We start from the raw sequence: 21,229 nt of genomic DNA, 5'->3' as shown, positions 1-21,229 counted from the left end.
GCCCCTCCCCAGCGGCACGGCCCCCTCCCGCCCCTGGCACGGGCCGCGCGTCCCGGGCTGCGGTAGCGGCTGCGCGGGGCGGTAGGGCCGGCGGCACCTCCTCCTTCCGTCCCTGCCTCCCGGCTCGGGACCGCCGGGGCCCGCCTCTGGCCCGCCCCCGGCCCCACCTGCGGCAGGGCTGGGCGGTGGCTCCGCCGGGCCCGCTCGCTGCTCGCCCGCCCGCGCCATGGCGGCGGAGCGTGGGGGCTGCGCGCTGGAGGCTGTGCCGCTGCCGCCCGAGGTGCGCGAGAGCCTGGCCGAGCTGGAGCTGGAGCTGTCGGAGGGTGAGTGGGGCCGGGCTCGGGGCGCGGAGGGGCTGTGGGGCCGGGCACGGCGGGAAGGCCGCGTGTGGCTGCCGCGGGCGGCCCGGGCGCGGTGCCGCCGAGGGGTCTGGGGGAGGCGGCGTCTTCGCCCCTCGGCGCAGCCCACAGCAGGCCCGGGCTCCGCTCCCGCTGGAGCCCTCGGCCGGGAGCCGGCGGTGGCGCCGGGCTCGGGCGGGCCTGCGCCGTCCCCCGCCATCCCCCCGGCTGCACCGCCCGCCCGCGGCCCCTGCGGCCGGCGCTGGGAGCGGTTGTGGAGGCCCCTCACGAGCGCTTCCAAATGGCTAGTTAGTGTGCAGCTCGATACTCTGGAAAGACTATTTTATTTTAGTTTTAATATTTGTTCCTAACTGTAGCTAAAACCTTAAACCTCTCTCTCTGTATCATTAATTGCTAACTTTTGTGCTTCAGTGTGTGTACAGGCAGGAATATGGTGATGCTTTCTCCATTTTAATAGAATCACAGAATGATTTAGACTGGAATCTTAAAGCTCATCCAGTTCCATCCTCCTGCTATGGGCAGGAACACCTTCACTCGACCAGTTGTTCCAAGCCCCATCCAGCCTGGCCTTGGACACTTCCAGGAATCCAGGGGCAGCTACAGCTTCTCTGGGCAGCCTGTGCCAGGGCCTCACCACCCTGGCAGGGAAGAATTTCTTTCCAGTATCCCATCTAACCCTGCCCTCTGTCAGTGGGAAGCCATTCTCCCTTGTTTTGTCACTCCAGGCTCTTGTCCAAAGTTCCTTTCCAGCTCTCTTGGAGCCTTTTCAAGCACTGGAAGGGTCTCTAAGGTCTCCTTGGAGTCTTCTCCAGGCTGAACACCCCCAGCTCTCCCAGCCTGTCTCCAGAGCAGAGGGGCTCCAGCCCTTGAAGCATTAATGAGCCCAGAGGTGACAATATGCAATGCCGGATAAAGGTTCACTTGTGACCATTTGATGGATTTTCAGCCCCAAGAAGGAGACATCCCCTCCTCCTCCAGGTCAGTGTTTGGTGATAACAACCCTTTTGTGATCGCTGTGGGTGTTAGTCGTGGTATCTGTTAAGGAGCTGGGGAAGGACTGTTTGCATACTGATTCTCTGGCGTGGCCTGTACTGCAGACAGGCAGGTACAGGCACTTGGTGCAGGAGGGCATGCCGGGGGGGAGGTGACCGAGGCAGCATTTTCTGGGAGCAGTTGCTCATTGCATTTTCCCCAGTTACACTGTCAAGCTGCCCTCTGGAATAGAAGAGCTAAAAACCTGTTAATACCATCTGTGGTTTTGGGATTAGGAGCATTCAGCGTGCTCCTTAGATGTTGTGATTTTCAGATCAGCAGGTTCAGGTGAGCAAAACTGGGGCTATTACGCCTAAATGTGCTGCTTGATTCAGGTCACAGTTTTGGAAATTATTCACAGGTGTGCTGTCCTCACCTCCAGTGTAGAAGCTTTGGTGCAGAGGCAGGGAAGAAATGTAGGATGGGTGACTGTTGTCCAGGTGTAACCTGTCGCTGCATATCTGCTGGCGCGGTTAGAAGTAGTACCTGGCATGCCCTGTTGCTTATGCAAGACAAGTTCCTGCGTGTGAGCTGGGACCATGTGCTCTGTGGCCATGCTGGGTACAGTGGCTCTTCCTGTGTGCCTGCTGACACTTGCAGGGATATCCTGGGGCTGGCTCCTCTGCTGTGTAGTTCCTGACTGTGTCTTTGTTTAACTGATGAAATACTGTGGGTCTGCAGTATGTTAAACCTGTGAGATGCCTGAAGTGAGTGCACACTGTCCTAGTGCTGTGGGTCTGATGTGGAATGTGTGTTGCTGTGTAGCCGCTGGAATAATGGAGTAATTGGATAAAGTGGTAATGTGAGCTTGAATTTCTTGACCACTCTGAAGATGTAGTTTATGAGCTTAGATGTGACCCCTTCTCTGTCTTTCCTAAACTGAAAAATGTTTGCCAGTAGTTCTTCAACATCTGGTAGTATGTTACATGCTTGTATCCTGCCATTGCTTGATGTTTGTATGAACAGCTTTTAATGGAGCTCTCAGTCATTAATGTTCAGAGCTTGCTTACTTGGAGAGGAAGGAATAGCAATATAAGATTTCTTATGCTGAGTATGCCTCAAGTTAGAGAAGGTCAGTACCTGGGTGGATGTTCCCATCATCTGAGAGGAAGTGTGAAGGGAGAAAGAGAAAAGGAGAAACATGAGAGCAAGTTCCTTTCTGCTTTGTCTGTGTACTTTGTTAATTGAAATATTGTGTGTGTTGTGATGAGGCAGAAATGATGTCTGTTCTCTTTGATTATATTATTTTCACCTGTAAAAAATAAGTCAGGAAGATGATTAATCTCCTCCTTTGGTTTTGCTTCAGATGATCCTAGCAAAAGCTGGGTAAAGTGTTTGTGTTTAGGTGTAGAGAAGAATGGAGACATGAGCACATTGGTACTTTCTAAAGACAACTCAAAATCTTAAGTAGAGCGTTCAGCTGAGAAGAGTTTTGGATGGTGTACTAGTTTGAAAACAAACCAGTGGGAGGCACCAAGTCAGAATAACAATTTAATGGGGAAATTAAAGAAAAGGAAAAACTAAAACACTGGTTCCGACTGACAGAGTCAAGATACAACCTGACACCCTGTTAGAGTGGTGGTAGCAGTCCTCTGAAGTGGTGATCCTGTAGAAAAAAGGTCTGCTCTTCCTCAGGTCCAATGGTGGCTGTGTAGCTCCTGTCCTCTGGAAATCCAGTGGAAGGGATTCTGGTGTTCAGAATCTCAGATTATACCCAGGATGGAATGCTTGGTTCGTCCCTCTGGGTGGAGCATCTCACAAGGGGGTAATGAGTCATGAGGCCAAGTGTTGATTATGCTCATTAACAGAAGATAGTCCGGAGGGAGTTCTCTCTGAGTCATGCGTCAGAGCAATGATGGGCCATTAACAGAAAGATAGTCTGGGGGGAGGAGGCAAGGAAACACTGCCCCACTTGATTTCAACAGCTCATGAGGATGGTAATAGAATACACTGCAACCCAGGACAGATGGGCATGGAGTGCCAGTTCATGCTACAATTCCCGTCATGTGCACTGTTATGAATCCTCCTGCTTTACAAGATCCTAATCTCTTGCTTGACATTGTATTCTTCATGTACAAGAAAAATAATAGTTGGGGATAGAAAGTGACCCTACTATGATGCTACTGTGTTGCTTTGTTATATCAACGCTAATTTCTTTCTTGTTGAAAAAAATTAGTGAATCTTGTAAAAAAAACTAAGAGATCTGCCACAACCTTTTGGGGAGATAAGGACAGTTTTGAGACCATGCTTAACACCTAAGCTGTGTTTCAGCTGATGGATCTGTGGACTAGGTTTGCTTACCATAAGACTCTAAGATGCTGCAGCTTTCTGATGTAATGGAAAGATGCAGAGTTCCCTAATCAGCCTGGCAGGATCTGTGTCAGAGTATGTTGGAGATGCTGTGAAGCTCCAGTACTTCAGGTTGTTTATTAGTAACTATAAAACACGGGTGGTTTAGGTTTTGGTTGGGTTTTTTGTTTGTTTGTTTTGAGGGTTTGATGTGGTTTTTTCTTCTGTGCTCTGAAAGAGAACTAAGGTTATAAACAGTTCTTAAAAAAATTCTAATCTGCAGTAGAGATTCTGTAGGAAAGGCATTAATGTGCATTTTAAAGCCTGTACTTGTTCCATGAGAGTGCATCATATATTTGTATGTGTTTTTATGTACCTAGATGTACTTGTATACCACTTCGGAACTGGGTTGTTTTTTACTTCTTCTGGGTTATCTGTGCAGGAAGATGCCTCACTTGTTCCTTGATCATCTAAGGACAAGATACGGAGAAGTAGTTGAAGATAAAACTCTGTAATGTGTTGATATAGTAATGAGGACTTGGTGCCTGCTTGTGTTGGCTTTGTCTTCTAGGTCTGGTGGTGGTGGCGGCAGTGCCCTCAGCCAGCAGTTCAGGGACTTACAAGAACATATGACTAGGTTTGTTTCTTTTCTTGGAAATTTTTGGTGCTTGTTGCTATCTGGATCCAGTTAGTCTGGACCATTAGGATGCACAACACAGGATTCGTGTTCAGTAAAAATTGGATAAAAACTGCGGGAAGAAAAATACAGTTGTACCAACTTTGAGGTGGAGTTTGACTGGCATGTGAATGGTACAACACTTTTTTTGTCTGAATTGATGCAGCTTGAAACATCAAGTATGTGGATTTGGGTTTTCTTCTGTTCGCTAGGAATTTGTAGGTTGGTCTTACTTTGAACTTGGTGATCTTGGTGGTCTTTTCCAACCTTAATGATTCTATGAACTAAGCTGAAACTCTAAACAGAGATTACCTACAGTAAAGAGGCTGAAGAGATTTTTTTTTGCTAGTTCAAATCTATTCCATTATTTCACCGAATGCCAGATGGGGAACACTGTTCTCAATGACTTCTATCAAAAAGGCTGCAGGATTAGTTCTGAGTTAGAGAAGTATTTCATGTAGCTTACAATCTTAATTATAACCTCATTTATTTCTCAGTTGATTTGGGGAGGAGTATTTTCCACTTCCTGCCACATTGCTCATAGGTTTCTTCTGCGCATGGCTGGGCTTTAATGGCAAAGGATGCAGTTCGCGTGGAGTGGTCAGTGGACTGGTTGCTCTGGCTCCCCTTCAGATGTTTACATCTGCCTAGACTGAAAGCTGACTCTCATATGATTTTTATCTCAATTTTTTATTTCCCATTTAAGAAAGGAAGAAGTTGTGTGTGTGACAGGGAAGCTTTCTCTAGGATTTTACTGTTTTGGGGTTTTTTTGTGAGGGTTTTGGGCACATTTTGAGGTACTGCAGGTAATTCCTGAGCGGAAGAAGATACCAGCTATGAAGTATTTCTTGAAAAAAGTAAAGGCATTCAATGTCTGACATCTTTGGCTACTGCAAATATTCCAGCAACACTTCAGCAAATACTTTTTGTAATTAGTCTGATTGGGCTTTTAAAAAATAAGTTGATAATAACTTTTATTTTGGTCAGAACACCTTTCTTATAAAACATAAAGGTAGTGCTCAGAGCTGAAAAGTTTAGGTGCTTTTGTTACACCAGTAGTACCAATGTGGTATTAAATTTCTGTATGTGAAATCAGGTGAGGAAGAGACACCCACACACACTTGCACCTATTTTTCTTGCGATAAATCACAGTATTTGGGAGTTAAGTTTTTTCTGGACTTAAAATGGTAGTTTTCTATTATGGAAGTGTTGGAAATACTTGAAAATAAATATGATCTGAGGCTGTTAGTGGGAAGAACTGTCATGACTGGAGAGACAGATGGCAGTCTGTGAAACTTGACCTGCAGCATCTTTCTTGCTTAATTTCTGGGCTCTCCAACAGAAACTGTTAATTGTGTGATAGTACCTGGGGCTTGCCAAATGCCCATGGGAACTGAGTAAGTCTTCAAAGCTTTTTCTCACATGTTAACACCCGGCAAAGGTCTGGGCACCTGGCTGACATCCTTCAGGCTGTCTTGTGTCCTTTGGTCCAGTTTGTGACTTAAATAGTCACGCTGTGTTCAAAGGGAAGCAGGAGTTTGATTTATTGATTGGTTTATTTGTTACAAAACAGTCTTGTGGCTTGGAGTAGTTACCATTGCAAGGTTCACGGTTACCATACACAAGGGATCCATTTTTCTAAGTGAAAAGCCTGTTCCTCAGCAAGGGAACAGACTGTCACTACTCATTCACCTATGGGAAAGTGCTACAGCAGAGTTTTTATCCAAACCTTGCTATGTTCGCAGTACAGTTAATTCATAAATGAGAGATTTAAGAGAGATGGCAGTTAACATAGGTGTTAAGAGTTCAAAGTCCTTGTCCTGTTCTGAAAGACAGGTGTCTGCCAAGGAAGGTGGGAACCTCCCTTGGAATAGAAAATGTGACCCCTTCCCTCCAAATTATTATAACTCTGAAATTACGGGGCTTTCAGGCAAAGATACGGGAAAAGGAATAACAGTTCTTTATTAGTATGTGTGTGTGTGTATATATATATGTATGTATGTATATAAGTATATATGTGTATGTATGTATGTATAACAAGGCAGACAAACAACCACAACGGCAGCGACAACAAACCCACAAACCCAGTGCCAGCCTCTCTCAGCTGTCAGGCACCTTCCCCTTGGGTGCAGTTCTGGTCACAGCCGGTGGGGGCGCTGGTGGCTCCCGGCCGGGCGGGAGGGGGTGCAATGGTTCCCCCGTGCCTGCAGGGGGCGCTGTGGCACGAGCGCCTCTCTCATCATGTGGGTGATGGCGGGCGAGCCGGCAGGAGGGATGGAAAAGGGGCTCCCTTTACAAACCCACAGGGGCAGCCGATCTCGATGCCCCTCAGGATGGCAGAATGGGCTGTAGCGGGAACCTTGGAGCAGTGGCTGGAACGGCAGAGGCAGGCACACCCCGGGGTGGCAAACAAAATGTAGCAGGAACTCTGCAGCCTTAGCAGGAGTCACAGGGGTCAGGCAGGCATGGGGTGTTGGGTTAGAGTGTAGCAAAAAAGCCCAAGGCAGGAAACAGCGGAGCTGGGCAGTGGCAGCTGGGCTTCTCCATAGCAGCTGCAGCACGCAGCTGGGAGGCACACCCTCCGGGAAGGGGGAGGGGTTCGGGGGTCAAGGTCCCAAGTTTTTCCCCTGAGGCACCTAAGTAGATGGTGAGGGTCCTTTCCAGTGTGATCGGGTGTTACTAAGGTCCCAGTTCACTGGCTGCTCTTATGAGCAGAGGCTCACCCATGGTAAAGAAGAAGCAGTGCTGGGCTGGACTCTGCGGTGGCAGTGAATTCTTCCTGAGGTAGCAGCAACTCAACTGTTCCGTCCGATCCAAGAATGAGAGAGCAAGCGAGGAGCTGAGCCCAGCCCCTGACCCCCCAGCCAAAATCTCAGGTATCTCTGCCCTTCCCAAGAGAAAGCCCCTCAGCTAGGGGAGTGCAGCCAGCTGCACCCCTCCCCCTCCTCCATGGCTATATCTTTTGTCTCTCTTCAAGTATCAGTCATCATCATCTCTTAGGCAACAGATGGGAGAAAATTCCCTGAGAGAAGGGGAAAAAAAAAAAAAAACCAAAAAAAACACCTAACCTCCAGCATTATCCACCCTGAATTTTTTCCCATACTAACATGCTATATCACACTTAAACTTTTAAACTATATACATACATGCATTATCCTGATTATATACATATATACATCTAGATCTAGATACAGGTGCAGTGTGACAGGCAGTTCACCCAAAAACAAGCTCCCCTTGAGTGATCCTGTCTCTCCATCCTTCTGAATCACCCACCAGGTGCAACCTGGTCCCTGAGGCAGAAATAACCCAAATAGTTTTTCCTAGCATACCTTTTGTGTGTACGGATGGGACCTTATCTCTGTGTGTTGTTTGAAGGGGCTCAGATTGGGCAGAGCCTCGGGTGTTAACTAACCAGGTGGCTCTTGCTAAATGCATCTCCCAATTTTTGAAAGCTCCCCCATCCAGTGCCTTCAAGGTGGTTTTTAACAAGCCATTGTACCACTCCACTTTCCCAGCAGCTGGTGCATGATTAAGGGATATGGTACATCCACTCAATGCCATGTTCTCTAGCCCAGGTGTTAATAATGCTGTTCTTGAAATGAGTCCTATTGTTGGACTCAATTCTCTCAGCAGTACCATGCCTCCAAAGGACTTGCTTTTCCAGGCCCAGGATGGTGTTCCGGGCAGTAGCGTGAGGCACAGGGTAGGTCTCCAGCCATCCAGTGGTGGCTTCTACCATTGTGAGCACATAGCGCTTGCCTTGGCGGGTTTGAGGCAGTGTGATGTAATCAATCTGCCAGGCCTCCCCATACTTGTATTTGGACCATCGCCCACCATACCACAGAGGCTTCACCCGCTTGGCCTGCTTGATCGCAGCGCATGTCTCACAATCATGGATCACCTGGGAGATACTGCCCATGGTTAGATCCACCCCTCGGTCTCGTGCCCACTTATAGGTGGCATCTCTGCCCTGATGGCCTGAGACATCATGGGCCAGTCGAGCTAGAAACAACTCCCCCTGGTGTTGCCAGTCCAGATCTATCTGGGACACCTCTATTTTCGCACCTTTATCTATGTGTTCGTTGTTTTGGTGTTCTTCATTAGCCTGACTCTTGGAGCCATGGGCATCCACATGACAGACTTTCACAGGTAGCTTCTCTACCCGAGTGGCAATGTCTTGCCATTCTTCAGCAGCCCAGACTGGTCTGCCAATTGGCCTCTTTCCCCCTTCCCAGAGCCACAGCCATGTGCTAACCAAACCAGGGTAGGCTAGACCACATGGTGCTGCTTAGTGAGGCTTCTATATTCAGCACACAAAAAATAGGTTACCCAGGAACTGTTACTTCTTTTTCACCCTTTCCTCTCAATTCCCTCAGGCCGCACATTGGGTACCAAGAGTCCTCTGAACCTTTCTGCATTGGGAGGGTAAAATAAATTGACCCATTTTCTTTTTCTTGCCGTGTCTGATGTGCTGGATGATCAGAGGAGATTTTTTTAATTCTCCCCTCTATTTTGGAAGGTAATGAGAAGCTGGTTAAGGGGCTCTTGTTGAGTTGAGGTAAAATATTAGCAACCATGTTAGAACAATGTTGCAGTGGAACAATACAATTGGCAATGGTTTTCATCTGTAATGTGCCTTCCCTTTTGCTCTCTTTCCTGCTCCCCCATCATACTAATTTTCCATCATTATTATTCTGCTGCCCCTCTCTCCCTTTTTTTCTTCCCTGCCTTCTGGAACATAGGAGGATAAGCAAGGTAACTAGTCTCAGCTGAGAGCATCCTTACACTTCTTACCTTTAGCTGTTTCTAATGAAACAATTTTGTGAGCAGTGAGGACCTGCAGAAGAACATCCAGTCTTATTTTGCTGGCTCTGGCTTCCAGCTTAAGAGTGATGGTGATGCACTTAAAGGCTTGCAGATAAAAGGACTAAATGTACTATTCTGTTACCTTTATCACTGTGAGGAAACAGAAGAATCTGAACCAGGAAAACTGGGAATGCTAGGTCATCACCTTCCTTCCTTTCAAAGCAGAATTTCAAACTCAACCAGTTAGGTGGTTTGGGCTTTTTTTGGTTGTCTTCTGGATTTCTGCTGTAGTTAACAAGTGTTTAAATTAATCTCTTCCTTGTGTTTGAGTAGAAATCTTGTTACTCTTTTCTATGTTGCTTTGGTAAGGAAAGTTAAAACCTGGTGAGGAGCAAGAATATGATGGCAACCTGTACATTGAGAAAATTAAAGGAAATATATTTTCTTCCAGGTGCAAAAATAAGCATCCGTTAAAATTATAAATGCACATTCATGAAGTAAATAGACCTTTATAAAATTAGCATTGAACACTATCCTATGTTCTACCTCCCTTTCGTTCCCCTAAACCTAAATTAAGCTCTGCCAATCTTGAGATCATTAATTGAGTTTTTCTTTTCCATTTCCTAGTTAAAATGCTGCTGGGGAGATTTTTTTCCTTTGGGTTAGCTTGGTTTTTTGAAAGGAATAGACTATTCTTCTGAAATGTTATTGGCTATGGCATCTCATGGACTAAAGAAGGTGCCTGCTTGATGACATTTCATGCAGGTGAGTTATGGATGTATCATCCAGTTCTGTTACTGAAAGACGCACTTTAATATACCTGTATGCAAATGGAAACATGTCAGTCTCTCTTGATTACATAACAGTCATTTGGTTATTAAGAACCCTTAGACTTACCTTGGAATAAGTATCGAAGTATTTGACAGTTTCTTGGCACAAGGTTTGTAGCTCTTGAGGAAACGTGTCGTATTTGCCTGAGTTTTCTTGAAGTGATGATTGCAGACCCAAATTCAAAGATCATAGAATTGTTTAGGCTGGAAAAGACCTCTGAGCTCATGGAGTCCAACTGTTACCCCACCATGATGTGCAGTAAAATTGAGTGTATGATTTTCCTGTGCAAAGGTCAAACAAAGCATTTCTGCAATGCAGAATTCAGGGGACCAAGTTGAAATGTGTGACTGAATAATTAAAGCCTCCAAATCATCATCATATCCTTCTATCATTTTCTGACTGGTTTACTGTGACCTTTGTTCTTTCTCAAGCTGTTGTTTCCCCAGCAGTGCTCAACAGGACACAAAGATTTTAAACTTCTGTGGATTTTTGTTGTTGTTTTCCTGTGTGGAAACTTGTGCCTTGTAGCCGGTGTCTGCAATTTACAATTCAGTGAATAAAGAAGCAGCTGTTAATCTTTTATGTCTGTTGTTACCTTTTAAAGGTCAAGACGTTTCTGTTTGATTATCTCCGTGTACATCCCTTTAAGAACTTGAAGAGAATATCAACACCTGGTGCCAGTTGGGCCTCATCCCTCAACTGGCAGGGAGTTTTTGTTCAGTTCTGCTGGATGCCAGTGATGTCTGACAAAATTCTGCCTCCTGTAGGATTTGCTATTTATGGACACTGAAAAGTTACTAATAGCTGGTGTTGTGATATTATGAAGATAGAGGCAAATCATCTTTTTTTATGGCTTTTTGTTATAATTTACTGTGGCTCAAATTTTTAATAGTTTTTATTTTTCCTTTTCCCTACTTATAGCCAGATGGCCTCAGAGCTGGATTGGGTTGAGGGCAGAAGAGTAAAAGAGGGTGTCAGTACTTCAGCTTAGCTGCAAAATGAATTCATACTCAAAATATATTTTTTCAGCATCTGGCTGTGTCTGTACGGCTGTTCCTTCAATCTGTCCTGGATCGAGCCTCAAATGAAACGTTGGACTTGCTGATTGTAGCAGCATTTTGTCCTAGAACTTGAAGTATGAAAGCACCCATAAATCATAATCAATATGTTTGTGTCCCACAGATGTGGGATTCATCAGATACAGGGAAAATACCAGCCAACTCAGCATTTTATCAAATAGTGTTTGAAAAGTTATTTGCTTATGGAGAAATGAAAACCTGTGTTGGGACGTGGTTTGGATATAACTAGAGGGGCTTCAGCTCCATATGTACCAGCTGCCTGTGTATTAAGGCAGAATTCTGTTGAAGTCCCACATTATGAGATTTCTGCCTTACATTATAAGGAGTAAGAAATGTTAAGAAAGTGCCAGAATGTGAGGTTGCAAAGAAAGCATGTCAGACAGGCCATATTGTGGAAGCCCAGGGTTTGGTAGGGTTAGGGAAAAGGTGTTGCGACCACTGGGGCAAAATGTTTGTTGGCAGTTATGTGTTGTCTAACAAAATTACTGAAGTTTCTCATTTCATGTTTGTGTATCATTTGTATTTGGTGGGAGTTACTTCAGCTTGCAAAGAATATTCACTGTTTTCAGAGATGGCAGCTCAGTAAAGATTTTTCCCTTCATTTTTCTTTCAGAAACAGTATTTGAGAAAAGCAAATTGAGTTGTGAGCATCTTTTCTAATTTTTTTGCCTGAGCTCTCATTTGCTAAGTAACAATCACTAAGAAGCTTAAACTTTATAAACTAGCTAGTTGAGGTTGTGTAGTACATGTTGTAGGAATTAAAAGGGGGACGCTCATTCTTGCTCTTTGCCTTTTTTTCTACTGCTCTTGGGTTAGATGTCCGTATAGTAAAGTGCATGACCTTGCAACTTCGTAACAGTCAAGCAGATGACCCCAGAGTCACTCCTGGCAGGAGCCTACAGGTCTTTTTCCCCACCTCCCCTCCCCCGCCTTGGTCTAGTGCAAGTATGTTAAGAGCTTCACTCTGGAGGTCCTCCCAGTTTGACTCGGCATAGTCTCCGTTGACTCCTGGGCTACACTTAACAGTGTACACAGAAACACCAGTGAGGTCAGGATTAGTTTGGTTGCTGTGGGTTTATGTATTTTTTTGCCATGTGTTTGTCTGCGTTGAGCAGTCTGGGAAACTGAGAAACAATGTATTCTGTGGTGGTCAGATCCAGAACCGTGACTGGACATATCAGTTTGAGCAGGAGTCAAGGTGATGGTCGGCATTGTTCCTGTGCTCACTTTCCATCTACAGCCTCCTTGTTAGAGAGGGTTTGGGTTATTTTTCATGAATAATTCGATAAACCAGTCTGTTTAAAAGCATTACTTATAGTAATCAACCAGTGTGATTGTGCTACAGATGAAGGAATATATTAAGGAAATGGGTATTTTTAAACAGGAAACTCTTCTGGTGAACTTAGTGGTTGGAGCAAATTACATCTGTGATTCTAGACTTTTCACAATTGTGAAGCCAGGATTAGATGTATCAGCAACTATTGCCTAAATAAACTCAAGGTTGTAGTTTTCTTCAGATTTGGGTTTTAGCAGATATTGACAGTGCTCTGATTTGATTTTTTCAATTTATCAGTGCCTGAGACTGACCATTAGCAAATGAGTCTCTTCCCTTCCTAGCAGAAGTTGTTTTCAGGTGGCCTTCAAAATGTTTAGATTCTACTAATTGAGAGAAGAACTTCAGGTGCTGGGAATACCTGTAACAGAGGTGTTTACAGGAGGCAGGGTCTGCTCCAGAGACCATGGGATGAAGATCTGCAAAAGGTATCGCTATGGTTATTGCCCTTTCCTTTTTCAGTGAAACCGGTTTTTATTTGATTTTTACCTTATTGTTACTTACAATGTAAGTAACTTGTGGTACGGCCCCACAAAACTACAAAAACCTTCATTGACATGCATATTCTGTATTTGCTTGTAGCTTTGGCTCCATATTCTAATCTTAAATTACTGTTAAGATTATAAATCGTATTTTAAATTACAAAATGGCTATGTATAAATCCTTGTATATGTTACTTTTATCCTAGCAAGCTGTATGGGTCTTAAACTGTGAGATAAGTCTGTGTTGCAGTCGTAGCAGGGTAGTTGGGATGAGGTAATTACAGGCTAGTTTGAGGCAGAGGAGGAGTAGCAGAATGCTTAGTGAAACCAGAAAATGGTAGATAGTAGTAAGAAATAAATAGTCTTGTATTTCTATTTAAAATGGAAGCCATATAAATTAGATTTGACAAACTCAGTGGCTGAGTATGTACTTACATAACTGCTGTATTGCTGATCCTTCTTCCTGGCAGGACCAGCGTTCCCTGGTCTGCATCCAGAGGGAGAAAATGAAAAATCATTTTAAACATAGAAACTTGTGAGTAGCTAATAACTGACAACTTGTTCTTGTGATCATTACATGTTTTCTGTGCCCTACAGCACCTCGCTGCATCTTCCATGGGCAAGCTCTTGTATCAGGGTTGCTTGTACCATTTATTTGGGTTGTTGCCTTTTTGGGTTAGGCCCTTTTAGCCACTATTGTGCTACAAACAGGTAGATTTTTCCTCACTGTGGAAAGAGCCTTTTCTTGGTTTTATGCATTTCTGTCCAAAGTATTCAGCGCTAATAATAACCCCCAAGGTTTTTTGGAAGATTTTCCTTTCTTTAGTGAATATTTGTAAGTAGTGAACTGATAGACACTTTATACTTAACTTGGAGCTGTGCTCTGCAGGGCTTCAATCGCGTGTTGGTGCATCTGGTGCAGTTTGGGAAGCCCAATAAACTGACTCATGACAAGAGGTAACCTTGCTGTGTTCAAACAAGCAATGTTTTGACACTGCAAAATAAAGAGGTTCTGAATCAGAATGAGATAATTCCCTGGGGTGATTGAAGGGGACTGTGGGATAGACTGATTACTCATGCAGTACTGGTGTTATCAAAATTGTGTTCATCACATGAAATAGGTTCTCAGTGCCCTTTTAGAAGGGAAGCTATGAGCTGCAAAACTTGAGAACTTAATTTGTGGTCCTCATCAGTGGGTGTTGTATTTGGGAGACTGACTGCAGTAAAATTGTTACCTGATGCTGTGTAAAGAACATTGCCTAATTTTGGGGTAGAACGGTATAGCAGTTCATTTGAAGTTAACGTTGTTGTTTTGTAATTAGTAAAAGTATATTCAGCAAAACATGGTTTGGATTAATTTAATTAGAGATACTTCTGTAAGCACAATGCTTTTTACATTGCGACCAGGGGAGATAACCTGCCCCACCCCATCCCCCCTACCCAAACCCCCAAAAAATCATGGTGATATACTACCTTCAGATGATAAACGTGGTGATAGTGTAGTAACTTCTGCATGTTTGTCAGTTTGTAGACATTTTTAATAACAGTGAACTAATATGTATTTAGTGGAATTAAACCACTGGTGTTTCATGGTAAATGCCAGTGGGTTGCATTTTGAGACTGAGGAAAACTTAGGTTTAAAGGAAATTCAGTTGCCAACTTTATAGGAATTGGTGTTACGCCTTTGAGACTCATCTTCAGAATTTTTTACGTGTTTCAAGAAAGTTTCTGATGTCTGGGCTTTCACATGGCACTGCTGGAGAGTCTTGAATACATGAGTTTATTAGAGATTCTGAGCAGCAGGTCCTTGACTGAGGGCTGTTGAAAGTGAGGCATAAACATAGAATCTGTAATTTGAAGGAAGAATGTTGCATTACTGCCTTTAACCTTCCTTTGGTTTTTCAGTAGATCTTACTGGATCTTGACACCATGTTAATAACATTGCTGATTTCCAGCTTCTGCAGGAAGGGCCTTTACTAGAGGCTTTCATAGTTAGGTTTTTTATTGCTCACAACAGAGGAAGTAATAACAGGATCTTAAGGAAAATTTGCATGCAGAATTACTGACTTTGAAATTACTTTTTTCTTTCCCAACTGCAGTGACTTGTCGAATTTTTTAGGGATGTTGCATTAGGCTGACATGAATAGAATTTCTTGATTTCAGTCTTATTCTAGGGGCTTTCTAGAATCTTGGGGAGAGGGAACCATAGCAACTGTAAAAGCTTTCAATTTTAAATTTTTAAAGTATCTTTCAGAATTTGGGAGCTAAAATTACCTTATAAATGTATGAATGACTCAGTCAAGCTGTTGAAAGAGCACTTGAGCATCTAATAGAAATATATAAGAATTTGAAATTACTATCCACTTGTGTCAGGTTTAGAGTGTTTTAAAGCCATGGTTTATGGGTTAAGTCATGTACACTGGAAAAGTTGACAGGATAATTAAGGAAAACTAGAATGCCTGTGTTCCTGAGAGAAGCTAAACTTCTGGGGGAGTGTCTAATTTCTGAAGCACTGGAGGATTTATCCATGCAGCTGTAGAGAATATAGGATTACTGGGATTCAGTGGTTTTCGTAAGACCAAAGCACATCCTAGGAAAACACATATAAAAATCAGAAAAGCTCTGCAGTTTGGAGGTATTGGAAAGTTTAAAATTGCAGAATTTTGGCTGAAAAATAGAGCTGTTAAAAATGGTATGCCAAGACAGTGTTCTTGGGAAAGGAGTTGCATTTCCAAAAGCAAAATCTTGTTCAAATACATACTGATGTAGAGCTCTCTTACCAGATAGCTGGAGAGTCTTAATTTTTCCAGGAATAAAAATCAAAATGCTCATGAATTAATAGAAGTCATAGAAGTCATGGTAGAGAAGTGATTTTTTTCTTTTCCAGGTCTTAATCAAGACTGGAGAGAGAAGGACTGGGGAACTTGAAAAGCCTGGTCCAGATGAATGGGCAGAGGAAGTGAAACAGCATTTGTACAGGTCACATCAGCAGCTTCTGGACATTAGATTAACAGGAATTTAATTGATTTAAAATTCACAGCTGTTTATGAAATGCAGCAGAGCCATTAAAGTGTCTTCTGATCATCAGTTAAAATGAAGGGACTGATTATAGCTATTTGAAATCGTTAACTCTAAGAGTATCTGCATATTCTGTGTTAGCAATGTAGGGAGTTCTTTATGCCAGTCTAAAGTAGTGTAGATGCCTGAACAGGAACGGCTTTGTCTCAGGAATGTTTAAACCAATTACTCAAACAATTTAAATATGATTTGGGGTGTAAATTTAAAAAATGCTGGTGTATTCCATTTATTGCAGAAATTGTCTAAGTCTTGGTAATTGAAACAGTCACTGCCATAAGAAATGGAAAAAGCAAGCAGCCCTTTAGCATAATCCTTTGAAACTCACAGGTTTGCTGAAGTGGCTCTGGCCATTTTAATGTTTAATTAATTTTTTAATAATAAATAATAAACCACTGCAGTTTAGTGTGCTGCTTGTTAACAAAACCTTTCAATCATCTGAGAAAGTGCTTCTGTAGCACAGCATTTGGAAGGATAATGTCAATAGTGCTAAGGCTTTTGGAGACAAGTGTCAAAACCTATTGTGCTTTGAACTCAGTTTCATTGCTAATGAGTTTCTTGTATGGAGACTTTTATATTCATTCCAGTTGCCTCCGTTTAAATGCAAGAGATCGAGTAAAAATCAATTTACCAGTAGCTTGCTTGGTTCTGCATGTATCTTGAGACTATTTTAATGCAGTTTTATACAAGGTGAAAGCACATCTTTGAAGGTACTGACTTCCATGTGAATAGTAGCCTCTCTTCTTGGCTTTGGGTTTTTTGGGATTTTTTTGGCTTGGTTCGATTTTAAAGTTCTTGAGTGGTCCTGCTTTCTGTCCTGCATCTAGTCCCAAGCATCCAACAGGTTGTTGCTGCTTCATCAGGTTTCAGCACCAGCAAGAGGTGCTGCTGGTGATCTTGGAGGTAATTTGAAATAAATCCACGCTCAGACTAAATCTGAATTTAGGATTAGGTGACTTTTCATACTGTGACATGTCTGAATAAGACTGTTTTGAATATAAACAAGTACGGATTTTCTGGTTTAGGATGAAAAAGTTGAAACAGGTGGTGACTTCACCTTCACAAGTACTGCCAGTCTGTGCCTTCATCCATGGCCTTCTGTTCATGAGCTCCTGCATTCTGAAGCCTTTTCTCTCTTGGCAAAAGAATTAAAAACCAAAGCAGATACCTATTCAAGGTTCTGTTTATTAAACAATGTCTCTTCGGTGCACTGGATGAGTAAACAGGTCTTGTTGAAAAATAAATGTAGCCATGTAGATTTTCCCCGTACGTGCACGCGAGGGTCTTTGTTGGACTGAATGAATAAGCTTAAATCTGATATTTTTGTAGTCCTGTATTTGTCTTTGTGATTGTAATAGTTTGTCTAAGCTTGCATTCTGGATACTCAGAGTGGTGTGTTAGTACTGGGTAGCATTGCATTGGTGGCTTTTTTGTACTGGGCTTCACTGTTAAGGCATCAAATATGTGAACTTTCCAAAGTTTGTAGCTTAATATTGTTTTAAGGGAATTGCTTGCAATCTTTTTATTTTAATGAAGAGATTCCAGGTGATTAAGTGATTAGTAATTACTTAATAGTGCTCAGTGTTAAGGAGCTGTGGTGGGAAGAGCTGCTTGTAATGGAAGAGCTTGAGGAAGGCAGAACTGTGTGGAGTCAAGTGGAAGAACTTTGGTGTTTTGTTGCTTCCTTGAAACTAGGTTTTGTTGAAACTTTTTGTTTAATTGAAGCTTTTTGTGTTGTGGGTTTTTGAGGGGCCTGGTGCAGAATGTGTCCTCAGCAGTTGTTTTTGGGGCATCCAAAAGGGAGCAGGTCCCTGTCTTCCCATTGCCATCCTGCCTCATGTATCCACGCCCTTTGCCTCCCTGCCTGTGTTTCTCACAGTTCTGCTGCTTCACCCCTACTCAGCCACTGTTACGATGGACAGTTTTCAGCACATTTAAGTGATCTTGCAACAGCATTGGCATTAATGACAGCACCAAAGCTGCACACCAGATTTGAGCTGAGCCCTCGATGAATCTCTATGGTGTGGACATGGAGAGATCACACATTAGAGAAGGAAAAGGAAAACCTCTGAAGTGAGTTGCCTGTCTGACATTCATGGTTGTTCTAGTCCAGATTTTTTGAAAACTTTACTGTATTTTTCTGTCTCCTGTCTGTTTCCCAGACTCAAAAAAGTAAGAAATGGGCCGCCAAAAAAGAAGAGGTGTAATTTGGCAGGAAATAGATGAGCATATCCTAGGACAGGAGGAGGTAGGTCTGTGTGACTAGGGAAGACTTGAAAATCCAGCTTTTTTGCATGGACCAAAATCTTCTGCGAATAACTCCCATGGGGGAATCCTGGAAAAACATAGAGGTGTTGGAGTTAGTGATGTGATAGTAAGAAGCTGGAAATATTAGAAGTCACTATGAATTAATTGAAAAACAGTTGCATGATATGACCTTAACAAGGGAATTATAAATTATATTAATTATACCATCGTAATTGTAAATTATAATCTTTTGATAATAGTGGGTATTATAACACTCATTCTGTAATAACTATAAATTGTAATTAATCACCTGGTTTAGTGGAAGGTGTGCCTGACCATAGAAGGGCATTGAAACTAGATGAGCTTTAAGGTTCCTTCTATCCAAACCATTTTCTGAGTCTATAAATGTGACCCCCTCCCAAATGGCAGCATTTTTAGTAGATTTCTCAGGTTTGGTCCAGTTAAAGGCACTTATATTTCTTATGCAATTAACAATCAAATACTTCTTATCTTACAGTAGGATTAGTAAATAACCAAATAGCTTGGTAAGGACATTTAGAGGCAATGCCATCAAATATGTGGATACAGGACCAAAAGATGCAGGACGGAATCCGTATCCATATGCATATTTTGGGAAACAGCAATTGCAAAGATTAAGGTACTGCCAACCTGTCTCTTCCAGATCATCATTAATGTTGGTAACTAAGGATATTTTACTGCAAAAGAGTATTTTTCAGGCTGTTGATTATGGGTATCACTGCCTGGGACATTATAGAAACATGTTTGGTTTGTACTGGAGTTGGTTCACCTTTTCTTCCTAACATGCTTTGTTCTTAAGCAGCCAATTTAAAAATTATTCTTGTGTTCAATGCTTTGTTGTGATAAAGATGCATTTCACAAGTAAGGTTTTAACAAACCTTACTTTACAGAAAATACCGCTGATGAGCCCCTGCCTTGGCAACAACCTGGGACCAGCGTGTTATATTCAACCTCAAACAGGTGCTGGCTGGGGGCTTGAGCATCTGAGACTGCAGATACCAAACCTGGCTTTCCTCTGGCTGTTTTTAACCAGATAAACAACGAAAAAGGTGCAGTTGTCAGAAACCACAGAATCACAGAATGGGCCAGGTTGGAAGGGACCACAGCGAGTCATCTGCTCCAACCTCCTTGCTCAACATTTTGTTGCCAATGTTTTGTTCTTGCTGTTCAGGGAGAGCTCCAGTGCATCAGAAAATACACTTAAATAACTAGTGTTGCAACTGGAAATAAATTGTAAATAAGTTTAGCCACCACAGGGACCCATGCTGGGGCTTCCCAAGTGTGCAAGCACTGAACTGTTCTGGTGCTAATATGGATTGATGGTTTTTTTCTCCTGCCATGAGAGGGTGTTTGTCTGCACCAGCTGGCTTGCTTTGCTGCCTCCTTCTGTGAATAATTCAGCTGGTTTCTTTTTTTTTTCCAGTTTATCATTCTGTAGGTCAGCCAGGATCTCTGAATGATTCATCTGATTCTTTGTGATCATGTCAGATGACCTGTGTGCATCCAATATATTAGTGAGGTCTGATTTCTTAGTAAAATTATATTTTGTTATTTATGTAGCTTTAACATGAATACTGATGAAGCTGATTTTTTTTTAGATATGCTAGCATTTTGTTTTAAGAAGTCAATGTGTCTGCATTTACCATAAAATTTTGCCCAGTAGTCACACCCCCTGACCCCAGTTATTTCAAGATTAGCTGTAAATCTTTTCTCTAAAAGCATGGTTTTACAGTGCATGTGAGGGCATGGTAATGACGTGTCAGGAAACTAATCAAACCTGAACCCGAGACCTAGAAATCCATTGAAAAAGCTTCATAGTTTACAAATTGAAATAACTTGTGTATGGAGTAGACACTGCTGGTTACACACTTTCTCTTTGTATGTTTTTAACATACTTTATGAATTTTGAATGTTGTGCTGCTGTTTGAGTGTTTTGGGGTTTGCTGGTGGGTTTTTCAATCATTTTCATGGTCTCATAAATGAGTTAGATATTTCCATGGTCATGGATTTTTGAATCAGGCTGCTTCAGTCTTTAGCATGGTGCACCATGCCTAAATGGCACCTTTACTGTGATCTTTGTGGTTGCTACCAAAGTTTGAATATGAGCTTTTTGCAAGTAGTAAATATGAAGTGCTGTTGCCTGTAAAATATCTGTGGCTGATGGGATAAAACTTCTGGCATATTAGTGGAGGGAGGAGAAAAAAACCCCGATGTTGCTGGCATCCAAAAACACACCATAAAAATAAAGCTTCATGCCAGTTTAATAGTCTGAAGTATCTTCGTTGTGTTAATTAATCACTATGCCATATATAATGAGTCTGTGAAGGATGTGAAAGGAAAAGAAACTTTGCTTTGTAAAGGCTTTTCTTTATGATTTCCCCATACCTGGTTGTTTCTAGATTTGCATCTTTGGGGGCAGTTTTCATGGAATTTTTTGGGGATACCATAGAATGACTTGGTTCAGGCAATTATTTCTGGCCTCATTCATTATAGTGGTTGGTTACTACATGTCAGACAGTTATTCTACTTTGGTATTTTATCCTTGATGTATCTAGGAAGTGACAAACAGAAACTCTGAGTGTTTTCATTTCTATAGTACACTGAGATTTTGGTTGTTTTGAAATAGCATTTTCGTGATGGGGAACACATTGCATGTATACACCATTCTTTCTAAAGCTTTTCACTTTGGAATCTTACTAAAATAACTATGTCAGAGTATAATTTTTGGCTTGAATTTTAAAAGATCCTGTCCGTTGATCTTCCTGACCAATCCTAGTCTGGTTTTTTCCAACTTCTTTTGTTGGCTTTTGTGGAAGTAGACAGTACATTCCCTATGGGCCAGAGGATTCTCATTCCTTCCTCCCCAGGCGTGTAGCTTTCCTCAGCTTTTTAAAGGGGATGGCAACGTTACTGATCTCCATCATAATGAGAACTGGGAGCGATACTTGGTGTGATAGATGTTGTTCACCCGCAGGTGTACA

At 42.6% G+C, this 21,229-nt stretch overlaps 1 protein-coding gene across 7 annotated transcripts in view; it reads left to right on the top strand.

Annotated features, from left to right (window-relative positions):
- The first annotated feature begins 173 nt into the window (after window positions 1-173).
- The window catches only part of DIP2A (disco interacting protein 2 homolog A), a 93,188-nt gene continuing 72,132 nt past the window's right edge, over window positions 174-21,229 (top strand). For 3 of the 7 annotated variants that reach the window (XM_042021131.1, XM_042021130.1, XM_042021128.1), the window contains exon 1: window positions 177-323. In XM_042021131.1, the coding sequence (XP_041877065.1) occupies window positions 227-323 (97 nt within the window). In that variant the 5' untranslated portion in view covers window positions 177-226. Of the gene's footprint in view, window positions 324-1,077; window positions 1,338-21,229 lie in introns of those variants that run through there. The other 4 variants (XR_006014880.1, XM_042021133.1, XM_042021129.1 and 1 more) reach the window with 3 other exon arrangements.

The sequence above is a fragment of the Corvus kubaryi genome, unplaced genomic scaffold, assembly GCF_017639235.1.
Source record: "Corvus kubaryi isolate FWS band 111438036 unplaced genomic scaffold, C.kubaryi_AGA036_p1.0 37126, whole genome shotgun sequence".
Taxonomy (NCBI): domain Eukaryota; kingdom Metazoa; phylum Chordata; class Aves; order Passeriformes; family Corvidae; genus Corvus; species Corvus kubaryi.
This window is presented reverse-complemented; position numbering and strand designations above follow the sequence as displayed.